The sequence below is a fragment of the Lepidochelys kempii genome, chromosome 5 (assembly GCF_965140265.1).
Source record: "Lepidochelys kempii isolate rLepKem1 chromosome 5, rLepKem1.hap2, whole genome shotgun sequence".
Lineage (NCBI taxonomy): Eukaryota > Metazoa > Chordata > Testudines > Cheloniidae > Lepidochelys > Lepidochelys kempii.
This window is the reverse complement of record NC_133260.1, coordinates 99,756,517-99,768,845: the sequence shown is the minus strand read 5'-3', so window position 1 is coordinate 99,768,845 and position 12,329 is coordinate 99,756,517. Positions and strand designations below refer to the sequence as shown.

The following is a 12,329-nucleotide window of genomic DNA, read 5'->3' as shown; positions in this document are numbered from 1 at the left end:
TAGTGGCTGAACGATATATAGTTTTCTTACTCTGCATAGTCTTTGAACTAACAGAGCTGGGTCCTATAATTTGGGCAGTAAAGGGTCATGTTTTTAGATGCAAGTTTGATCCCTGTTGCAGATGACCGCCCCAGGGTATCATGTTACACAAACAATGAAGCAATCACTTTTCAAAAATTAATCAATTTACACCCAGATTATGATGATCCAATTCACTTCTCTTTGGGAACAGTTCAAAGCCTGGTTGGTGCCTCTAGAAACAATTAGTAAAGTGCATTGCTTGGGAACCCCTTAATTTAGGGCCAAATTCTCCCCTCTGGGGGTGAAACCTACAGAAAGAGCAAGGAACTGCAGCCCTGAACAGTTTAAAAAATAATGAATCCGGCCTCCCAAATCATGACGTTGGCTTAAAAATCAATCTTACATAATAACTACTGAGTTCTTTTTGTTTGTCTTTGGTTTGTTAAGCCTTTGGTGTTCATTTTCAAGCTTCTCTCTGCAACCTTGAGAGCTAGAAGACTTACTTTTTAGGTTTTTCCTCCCAAATGAAATGAGTTTTTCTGATAATCACATGACTCTAGAAGCTGGGCCTTTAAGAAACCACCAAATAATATCATAATTACAGAAATGTAGGGCTGGAATGGACCTTGAGAGGTCATCTGGTCCAGCTCCGTGCACTGAGACAGGACCAAGCAAACCTGGACCATCACTGACTGGTGTTTGTCCAACCTGTACTTAAAAACCTCCGGTGAGGGGATTCCACAACCTCCTTTGGAAACCTATTCTAGTACTTAACTATCCTTTTATAAGTTTTTCCTAATATCTAACCTAAATCTCCCTTGCCCATTACTTCTTGTCCTATCTTAAATGGACATGGAAAACCAAATGATCACCATCCTCTTTATAATGGCCCTTAACATATTTGAAGACTGTTATCAGGTCCCCCCCTCTGTCATCTTTTCTCAAGACTAAACATGCTCAGGTTTTTAACCTATCCTCATTGGTCAGGTTGTCTAAACCTTTTATCATTTTTGTTGCTGTCCTCTGGACTCTCTCCAATTTGTCCATGTCTTTTTTAAAGTGGTACACTCAGAACTGAACACAATATTCCAGCCCAGACCTCACCAGTGCTGAGTACAGCGGGACAGTTACCTTGTGTGTCTTATATATGATGTTTCTGTTAATGCACTCCAGAATATTAGCTTTTTCAGCAACCGCATCACATTGTTGACTAATATGCAATTTGTGATCCACCAAATCTCCCAGATTATTTACAGCAGTATTACTGCCTAGCCAGTTATTCCCCATTTTGTAATTGTGCATTTGATTTTTTTCTTTGATTGTAGCACTTTGCACGTCTTTACTGAATGTCATCTTGTTGATCTTCAGACCAGTTCTCGAAATTGTCAATCATTTCGAACCCTTATTTTGTCCTCCAAAGTGCTAGCAACCCCTCCCAACTTGGTGTCGTCCACATATTTAATAAGTATACTCTCCACTCCATCCAAGTCAATAATGAAAATATTGAATAGTACCAGACCCAGGCAGCATCCTATTACATACATCCTCCCAGTTTGGCAGCAAACCATTGACAGCTACTCTTTGAGTAAAGTCTTTGAAAATCACTATAAAATCATAAGAATTGCCAACACTGACTGAGTTTCAACGTGCATCTAGGAGCAGGCATCCACCATCCTTCCCTCCCTGTATGGAATGAACAGAGGCTTTTACTACTTAAACTAGAGAATGTCTCAAGAACCACACAGATCTCAGGATATCAGTAAAGGCCCAGTGCCTTGGGCATCTGCCTGGTGAGGAGGAGAGAATGCCATGAATAGTGGCTGCTCCCCAGCTGCATTTCTTCCAGCACCTATCCTCTAAACATCTGTGGAGCCCTCACACCATAGAGCTATAGCAGAGAAGCTTCTCAGGTTCCAGGGAAGGGGGAGCACACTGAAGAGTTGGTATTCTTTCTCCTCAGCAGGTTATACCGTAATTAAGCTCCCATCTGCTTTTATTAGTAGAAGGGAGAATATGGCCCTGAAAAAGTAGAGAAACAAGACCCAATCTCTTTAGTCACTACCAAAGGTTGAGATTTTTAAAACTGATGCAGGGATTTAGCCACACCGCTCTTATTAATTTAACTGGGAGATGTGTGATGAAATGTCTGTGTCAGCTTTGAAAACTCAGCGTCTTCAGAGAGCTACATACATAGATGTTTTTCATCTACGGTAGTGGAAGTTTTTTCTGTCACCCAAATTGACCTTTCTGCAGTCACAGTCTGATTAAAATCATCCATAACAAGATTTTTTTTTATTCCTTTCTTTATTTGGACAATTTATATACATATGTACAAAAAACACCTATGCCTACTTCTTCCTTTTTTTTTTTTTTTTTTTACAAGTTCATGTGATTTACAAAACAGGACAGCAAAATAACTTATAAAGGATACGAATACTGTACAAAAATAAAACTGATTAAATCATTGTAAAGGTTGGTATTTTATAGTTTACAGATCATTAGTCTGTAGTAAAACAGCATTCTGAAGAACGAGTCCAGTCTGGTGTGTACTGAATGAAGTCCATCTGCAAACTGAAAATAGAATTGTTTATGGAAGTTATCAAAAAATTGTTCACAAAAGTAGCATGCTGTATAGCTATACCTGTAAAGCCTTGGCTTCTTTATGCAATAGTGAAGGGCTTTCTTAACTGAGGAGAGGAGCTGTCCTAACTTCAGCACTATTAAGTATTTCCCGAATAGTATGACAAGTACATATAGTATTAGAGAACCTGATTTTTCTTTCTTTTCCAACACCTGCAACAGTCTCTTACAGAAATTCAGTTTAAAATACAAATGACTATCCTGCAATTTGTTTTGTATGTTCAATCCATTGTCGGCTTTCACTCAAAACGAACAAACGAACAAACAAACCAAAACCCCAAAACTTTCTCAATGTATTTTGTTCGTGGTTAATGAACCATGTTAATCCCATCTGGATGGGGCTGAGATACAGCATGTATTAAAGCAAATCAGAATGTTGGTTTCTGCTTGGAAATTTTTATAGACAGGGTCTTCTCACAAACATAGACATGAGTTTATACATTCCATTTTTTGTACCTGTGAGAGTACCTTACATTTTTTTATAACATGAAAAACAATTTAGTGACCTTTGTTTAAATGTACATTCTGCCCCAAATGTTCAAGCTTGGTTGCTTATAGCTCGACACCTATATCCATATTTAGGCTACTACGGGTAGTTAAATGGTCTGATTTTTTTTGTTTTTTCAAGAGGTACTGATTACCCACAGCTCCCAGTGTAGTCAATAGGAGGTAAGGACACTCGGCATCTCACATGATCCGTCCCTAATTTGCTAAGTACTGCACTTGTCCCACATAATGGCAACAGTACACATAGAACAGCTGCTGGATTGTAGAACTGACTCTAAACTCTGTTAAGTGTCTTTTTTTTTTTGTTTTTTTTTTGTTAGAGAAGGGGAGGACGAGTGTAAAAATATTACTTTGTGAGTTGCTGGGCTACCACATGGTCCTGACCCCAAGGCAGCAGTTACAGTACTGGTAAGCAGAATACATTTTTTACATTGGGTCAATAGAAATAGCCAGGCTACCTATTTATTAGGAAGAACAAATGTCCCTACAAGTTATTTTGGACACCAGAAATTAATGCTTGTTTCTTAAAATAACTGTTTCAAAAAGCTGAAACGGAGGTAGAAAGTGTGCTTGGTTTCCTGATGTCTTCACTGAAGAAAACGCCTCCCTTTTTATTCCACAGACTGCTCAATATCCTTAATGCCTTAAAAGCAGTTCTCTTCACATAGACAGAATTTCTAATGAACTACATAAGTAAAAATGCTATAGACAAACTGATCTCTAAAGCTGGAAGCCAGGTATAATTGTAGAAGAAAATATTCTACTTCTGAGTAGAATTTTATTTCTAGGAAGCAAGCTTTTTTATCAGGTGAAACAATAAGAAGATAACTGTCGCTGCAGGTGTACTAACAAGATTATATATACAAAGTTTTACAAGAGGACCCAAATAACATCCCCAGTGTAACACCACTGACTTCAATGTGGTTAATTCAGAGATGAATTTGGCCCTAGATGTCTGTAATAGGGCTTCACCTCACCTTATGTCTTTTGACGGGGGGGTAAAAACAAAAGACCAGAAGAAAGTTTCTGGAAAGAAAAGTGTGTAAACATAATTCTCCACCATACAAGTGGATGAAGAGGGAAAAATCCATAATATTTTTTTTTAAATTCATGCTTTTAACTTAACAAGACGAAAACTCAGATAATGTAAATGATCTTAAGTTTTCCGTCAGTGATGTCTTAACTCCTCTTAAAGAGCAAATCATAGCTTTTAAATAAATGTAATATTGCCATTATAATAAAATATGTTGTATATGACACACAAGTACTATACAAGGTACCTAGTGGTGAGGCTCATGTCATACGGAATATTATGACATGCCTTCTTTATTGTAGTTCTAATTATCTCATGATTTTCCCCTCAACTCTATACAACAGCTATGAAAAGATAAAGGAGCCTTAGCTGTTTCCATTAGCATAGACTGCTCTTAAGGAAAGGTCTAGTCTCTCCATAGCACACACAGCTCCCACTGGAATTTATGGGAGTTGGACAAGTGTATGATGAGAATAAACCTTTAAGGCAAGTGTATGAAGAGAAAAAACCTTTTAAAAAGCAGCAGCTTCTAAAGATGGTAGCTGCTATTATGCATCCATTCAAATAAAACAGCAGAATAAAGCACTGTTAGTGGCATTCATATAGTACAGTACATATATTGTCAAATGAAATTATAGGAACAATTCAGAGAAGTATATTTCTCCTTTCATACTCCTGCCACATTATTTAGGCTGACTGATATTTTTTTCTGGTAACTTTGAATAATAGAGCTAAATACACATGATGTCAGAAAGTCTGAGTTTTGCTTTTTGTTACTTTTTTTTCTTAAAGTATCCGCTTACGTTATACACAGATTTATTGGAAAAAAATTCAAAAGTATAGTTCATACGAAGAAAAATTAGACGCAGTTTTCTTTAGTCTAAATTCAACTTACTTTTGTACATCAATCAGGTGGTATTAGTAACACATGTGATGTATTTCTTAACAGTCTTTAAATGATGGATCATTCTGAGATAGAAGTGAACCCACTTCTAAGATGTGTGCTATGGAGTTTTACTTGAGAATTATTTAAATGATTTGGAAAGTGGTTTTACTAAACAAATTTTAAATACAAGCAGCATTACATTGTTCAACAAAACATGTTTATGACAGCAATCACAAAGACCTTGGAATCACTATTGTGGAGTCACAGGTCAGACCACCCAGTCAGACATATATACACCCGTGTTGATTCTTTAAGTTACAAAAGAAATTAATCATCTACTCTGATCCCCATCTCTGCCCCCAACCTCACTCAGCAGTCACTCATTTAAGACTGTTATCAGCACGGGGGACAAAATATTTATTTTAAATTTCAGCTACATGTGCTTTAAAAATGCAAGTAGGGAATATTAACTGTACAGTGGCAGACTTCTTGTGCTGATCAGTTATGCCTTTACCAATGTCTTTTTTCCCCCAGTGTAGTCCATCATTCAAAATGAGGTGGAGCTTGACTTTTTTGATCTCTTAATCATGCTTGGATGAAACTCAGTGTGGCGACGGGCATGCTTTGTCAGGTGATCGCTCCTCATGAACCGCTTCTCACAGAGAGGACACCTGAACTGCTTTTCACCAGTGTGGGTTCTGTAGTGTCGAGTCAGCTCATCTGACCGAGAGAACTTTTTAAGGCAATCGGGCCATGTGCACGGGAATGGTCGCTCACCTGTAGGAAGGTAATGATGATAAAAACAGAAAGTTTAGAAGGAAAAACAGGAATCTAGAAGATGACAGCAGAGCAATACCAAATAATACCACAGAGCTTACACAAATCAATAAATTTATACACGTGTTGCTTAATCACCGTTAAGGCTGCATTATGGGATATGCCACCAATTCACAACGTGAAAAGCAGGGGAATCAGAGGTGCTGACTCTGTGGGTACTCCAGGGCTGGAGCACCCACGGGAAAAAAATAGTGGGTGTTTAGCACCCACTGTCAGCCCTGCCGATCAGCTCCTCCCCTCCCCCTTCCCAGGGCCTCCCCCCTGCTGGTGATCAGCTGTTCAGCGGTGTGCAAGAGGCGCAGGGAAGGAGGAGTGGGGCAGGGCATGCTCAAGAGAGGGGGTGGAGCAGGGGCAGGAAGAGGTGGGGGACCCCCTGGGAAATCACAAAGTCGGCACCTATGAAGGGAATAACAAGCTAAGGGGGAAAGTCTTCTGCATTTCTTACCACTTTCACATAGCCTATAGTGCTGTCAATAACACCCTACGGTTATTCACGGCTGTCAATAACAACCAGTACGGTTTCATGTCTCCCTTCAACAGATACCAAAAGCCAGTATATACCCTGATTTCATCAAACTCCAGTGCAAAATCTTAACAGGCCTCTGAAGCTGTTGTATGAGCAAATGAGCACGTCTGACTGCCATACGTTCCATACAGCTGAGAAGTTCTTCTGCCCTAACACTGCTGAGGTGACTATTAAGGCTTTGCATTAGAGTAGAAGTTTGATGAAATTGGGGGTACATATTGCTTTTGGGTATCTGGTGGAGGGGGAAATGAAACCTTGTGGAGCATTGCAGTGTGTTATTGACAGCGCTGCGGGCAATACGAAAGTGGCAAGAAATGCAGGAGACTTTTCCCTTACCTAGTTGTTTCTACGCTTTTCATGTTGTCAGTTGGTGGGGTGTTTCCTGAAGCAACCTTCGCTGTCACCAAATAAAGCCTTTGTGTGTTACTTTCCTAGTGTTTTATACTGGTTTGATGTACTTCAGTGAATTGGTCCCCAAGGGAGAGATGCCAATGGTTGAAATGCAAAATACCTGTATTTTGATGTCATGCTATAATTTACATATTCCAAAATACAGATTATAGTAAATTATTAATGTGTTATGGGATATCTTCTCTTTGTGTAAATTAAATAAACCAGTTGCATTTAAAAAGAAAACCTGAAAGACAAACTGTCACGTGCAACCAGAATATCCCCTCACACAGGTCAACAGCAAGGTTTGAACCCTTAACCCTCAAAGCAGATCTTTATTGTTAGAGCTACAAGAGTATTTGCTACCCTCAGGTCAGTCACAAGAGGACCTGACACACACTTTCACAAGGGGTTACTAAACTGTTTACCAGACAACATTAGCATATTGCAGATCAGGAATCCCAGGGTCTATTGTTGGGTCTTGAAAAGAGAGTTTAGGAGTTAGGCTAACCAAAGCACATTCAATCAGAAAGGCTGTGTGGCTAAGGGATGCTAACTGAGTCTGCCATTTTTAATCCTGGCTTCTACTTCTGACTGTACCTGCAGTGAACTTGTGCAATGTCTCTGTTAATCTAATTTTGTAAAATGAGGTGCCAGCTCATACTTGCCTTCTAGAATTGGGGTTCAAGGACTGGATTGATAATCAAGGTGGTGAGAATCATGGAAATATAAACCACGTTCAATAGAGGTGAAATGTGAATTTGATATCCTCTTTCCCATCTTAGGGAGCTTCCCCCTAGCTTAGAGGAGTATTGGGTAGGGATGGCTCGCATTCTTTCTATCTCTCTCTCTCTCCCCTGCCAGTGACCATGTTACAGCATCACTGCTCATTACAGCAGGTTTAGTATAATAAATTTCTTTTCGGTTACGGAGAAAAGTTTAAAATTATGATGCCAATGAAGGACACTTATGTATAACTGATACTGTATTAATCATTGCATGATGAGCGACGTGTGGTGCAAAGCACAGATCCCAGGGCACTTTAGTGTTCTTTCAAAGGTTTTTGGAAAACAGGTGAGACAATCCAGTGTAAAACTTCAAAAAAGGGGACAATTTGAAGCTGATTACTCTCTGTAATAACCCAATTTTAATCAAATTGCCATTAAAAAGATAAATAGTATTAATCTTTATAGTCTATGTTTTGGACTTTTGCCATCTTAATGGGATTTATACAAAACAATGGTTTTAAACTTAAACTGAAAACTTATGACTCATTTTTAAACTATGGAGTCCAGATCAGCAACTCCATAATATTACCTTTCATACTCTGGCTTATGTAAAGCACTTTACAATGATGCTAAATACTTGAGGTGAAATCCTAGTAAAGTCAATGAGAGTTTTGCCATTACTACAGTGAGGTCAGGATTTCACCTTAGATGCACAGTAACTATGTAAGCAAACAAAGTGCCAATTTGTTTCCACCACTAGTTCATAAACAGCTGTTCAGGAAAGCATTTAGGCATATGCTTAACTTTATTCATATAATGCTTAAGTGCTGTCCTGAACAGGGTTGCTTTTCTGAATTAGGACCTAAAATCAGTTACTTGCTGGTTTTCTAAATTGAGATGGAGAGTCCTGATTAGAACACTAGTGTTATGGGATCTTTAATTTTCACCAAGACAGCTGCCAGTGGGGTATCAGCCAGTGTATTTGTATAGCATAACTTATAGGCACTCAGATCCTGTGGTAATGAGTGCAATATAAAGAGCTATATAGAACAAAATGACTAGAACTTGGTTTTTATGAGCTGTATCCACAAACTTGCACTTTCTATTTCTTTTCTGAAGCACTCCTCAAAATTGGGATGATTATTTTTGAATACACAGACTCTTCTAGTATTCCTGTTTCACTAAGTAAAGTCATCTGGAGTTGTGAGAAAAGAAACAAAAAGGGGGACCCAGGCCACCACCAACAGTTCCAAATAGAGAAAAACAAAGCTGCTCAATCTCCTGGTTGGCTGCTTCAAGTCAATTCAGTTCAACTTCCTAGTGTTGGATCATATTAAAGAAGTTCTGTATTAAAATCACAAATGAGTTTGATTCCCCATAGTTCAAATTCCAGGGTATTACTAATTAAGAGGTCTCTTGGTTTTTGGTACTGTTTCTCTCCCTCTATGTGTGAAACTTGCAAGCTGCTAACTGTGTTAGTACATTCTAAGACAGAGTCTGTTCTCAAAGCAATTCACAGAGAGAGAGACTCAAAGCAATACTCTAACAACAGAAACAGCACCCAGAGACTCCCCACCCTTTTGTTGTATTAACAATTGTCATTAAAATAGAGATAGAGGATGTATGTGGATGGATGCTTGGTGTGGATAATAACTGAATGATCAGGGAGGTGCCAGCCTAAGAATCCAGTGTCCATCGGCTGAAGAAGGCGTCAAGTGGAAATAACCAGAGGACCCCACCCGGAGGGCAGACTGGAATCCACCCAACAGCCTCAAGAATGGGAGAACCAAAGAACAAGATAACATCTTGGAGCCGTCAGGAATGTGCTATCTGCTGATTGATTCAGCAACAGCATGATGAAGCAATTCCCATAGACTGGCATAGGAAGAAATTCCTATAAAAATAGACTCTAAAAAGTGAGAACTTTGGGGGTCTGATTCTGCAAACCAACTTCCAGGAGCATCAGATGAGCATCTGACAAGGCCCTGCTCCCTCCTCATGTCCAGGCCACCTGGCCAGTGGCTTGGCATGAGCAACTCTAAGGCTGGTAACTATGATAACAACCTTGCAGAACCTGTGTGTGTGGGTGTGTGTGTGTGTTTGTATGAATGAATGTGTGAATAAATATGAGATTGAATGGAATGTTATAGCTATAACTAACTGCTTACTATGATTCTTTCTGTATTCACAATAAATGTGGTATTTTGCCTTTTTTCCCTTTAATAAGATCCTGCTGGTTTTTATTTTATTGGTACAACATTTTGGTGGAGAATTGCGAAAGGGGGAATATTGGTAAAAAACCTCAGTTATTGTAAATATTGGTGTGCACACCGCCAGCTCTAGTGAGCTAGGCATTTCTATTAGATTAAACCAGACCTGCTGGCCTCCGAGAAGGTAGCAGGAGACCTGCTGGCCTCCGAGAAGGTAGTAGGGAAAACAGATTAAACCAGACCTGCTGGCCTCCGAGAAGGTAGCAGGGGACCTGCTGGCCTCCGAGAAGGTAGCAGGAAAAACAGATTAAACCAGACCTGCTGGCCTCCGAGAAGGTAGCAGGGGACCTGCTGGCCTCCGAGAAGGTAGTAGGGAAAACAGATTAAACCAGACCTGCTGGCCTCCGAGAAGGTAGCAGGGGACCTGCTGGCCTCCGAGAAGGTAGCAGGAAAAACAGATTAAACCAGACCTGCTGGCCTCCGAGAAGGTAGCAGGGGACCTGCTGGCCTCCGAGAAGGTAGTAGGGAAAACAGATTAAACCAGACCTGCTGGCCTCCGAGAAGGTAGCAGGGGACCTGCTGGCCTCCGAGAAGGTAGCAGGAAAAACAGATTAAACCAGACCTGCTGGCCTCCGAGAAGGTAGCAGGGGACCTGCTGGCCTCCGAGAAGGTAGCAGGAAAAACAGATTAAACCAGACCTGCTGGCCTCCGAGAAGGTAGCAGGGGACCTGCTGGCCTCTGAGAAGGTAGCAGGAAAAACAGATTAAACCAGAGCTGCTGGCCTCCGAGAAGGTAGCAGGGGACCTGCTGGCCTCCGAGAAGGTAGTAGGGAAAACAGATTAAACCAGACCTGCTGGCCTCCGAGAAGGTAGCAGGGGACCTGCTGGCCTCCGAGAAGGTAGCAGGGGACCTGCTGGCCTCCGAGAAGGTAGCAGGGAAGAACAGGTTAACCGGACCTGCTGGCCTCCGAGAAGGTAGCAGGGAGAAACAGGTTAACCAGACCTGCTGGCCTCCGAGAAGGTAGCAGGGAGAAATAGGTTAACTGGACCTGCTGGCCTCTGGGAAGGTAGCAGGGGACCTGCTGGCCTCCGGGAAGGTAGCAGGGGAAAAACGCATAGATTAAGCTATGATTTCAGAATCTAGGCTGTGTCACTTGCTAAGTAATACCAGCAGTGACAAAGAGATTGAAATATCCATGTTAAGATGTTTAAAAGAAAACAGGGTAAGCCAGTACTAGAGGGAGAAATGGAGTCAGAAGGAACTCCAACCTCACCTTTTGTTAAAGAAATTACACCTTTTAAACAAATCCTTCAAAAATTTGGGCACAGTCCTTGGACTAAACAAGGCCTAGCTGATGTCTGCACTATTTCGGACCTAGAGGATAGATTGGCTCAGTATATCCTCATATACAAACCTTCTAGTGCTGCCAAAAGAGATGCAGCAGCAATTTGGTTGTTGTGGGAGGCATGTAAGGATTCTTCCCTCTGCTTGTCTTCATGTAAAGAGGAAAAGGCACAAATGGAAAAGGGAGCAGACAATTGGAAGGTGCTGGCTACAAATATCCAAAGCCAGCTGAAAATAGTGAAAGAGGCACTCCAGGAATACAAAAAGAGTGAAAAAGTTAACTCTGCAGAGGCTGGAGGGAGGCAGGTAAAGGGGGAGAAGGTCCTATGTACGGCACCCCCAGGCATAATTACAAAGAGAAAAGAGTAAAAAAAAAAAAAAAAAAAAAAGTTAACTCTGCAGAGGCTGGAGGGAATTAAGCAGTTAAACTTTGTATTTCACCCAAACAACTTTTAACCGAAAATGTTAAAAAGGAAAAGTGTTAGAGCATTCTTGGTTTCTTTGCAGCCATTCTGAAAGAAAAATGGGCCCTTTTCCAAAGGAATGTCTGTAAATTAGCCAGGCAAAAATAAACTATCTGATTAAAATCATTTGACTGGACAATTTAGTCAAATTTGCTAAAAGAACATAAGAGGGTTCTATTGGAACTTAACTGCCTCAAATGTATAAAGGGAATGTAAGATGTAAAAAACAGAGCAGTGTGGAAGGGATGTTAAGGAAAAGAAAATGTGTATGTATCTGTGTGTGTGTAAATATGTAAAGTTCTAAGGACCAGTTAGTTTTGTTTTTTTTTAAATAATGCCACTAAAAATCCATTTGACTCTTTAATTCAAAGTTGCAAAACTGACAGACCTTTTTGCTAGACACAGGTAATTAGTGTTGTTTGGCTTTGGGATTTGGCATTTAACCCTTAAAAGGTAACTCAATGCTTTACAAAATTTAAAATGTTTTTAAGTTGTGGCTGCAGCAGGGCAGTCAAAATCAGGAGAATATAAAAAAAAATTTTTGGATTCTTTTTGTTTGTTTTTTGTTTGTTTGTTTTTGTAACAAAATAGCAGATGAGAGTTGTAGTAAAAAAAAAAAATTAAAAAAGACAGTGCCTCTCTGAAGCAACAGCAGGGGTGAGGTGCACAAAACAAAAAGGAGCAATGTTAGAAACACTGAGTCTTAAAATGGCTCTGAGTAATCAGACTGTCACTTTGATAAA

The 12,329-nt window shown here is 40.1% G+C and overlaps 1 protein-coding gene across 2 annotated transcripts in view; it reads right to left on the bottom strand.

The window, feature by feature from the left end:
- Positions 1–2,209: 2,209 nt before the first annotated feature.
- KLF9 (KLF transcription factor 9) overlaps positions 2,210–12,329 on the bottom strand; it is a 31,252-nt gene continuing 21,132 nt past the window's right edge. Inside the window, exons 2-3 of one of the 2 annotated variants that reach the window (XR_012159076.1) lie at positions 5,097–5,864; positions 2,242–2,592 (exon numbers count right to left, since the gene is read on the bottom strand). Coding sequence is in view for 1 of the 2 variants with exons in the window: in XM_073345161.1 (XP_073201262.1) it covers positions 5,635–5,864 (230 nt within the window). In the remaining variant the exon portion in view is untranslated. Of the gene's footprint in view, positions 5,865–12,329 lie in introns of both variants that reach the window. The other variant, XM_073345161.1, reaches the window with a different exon arrangement.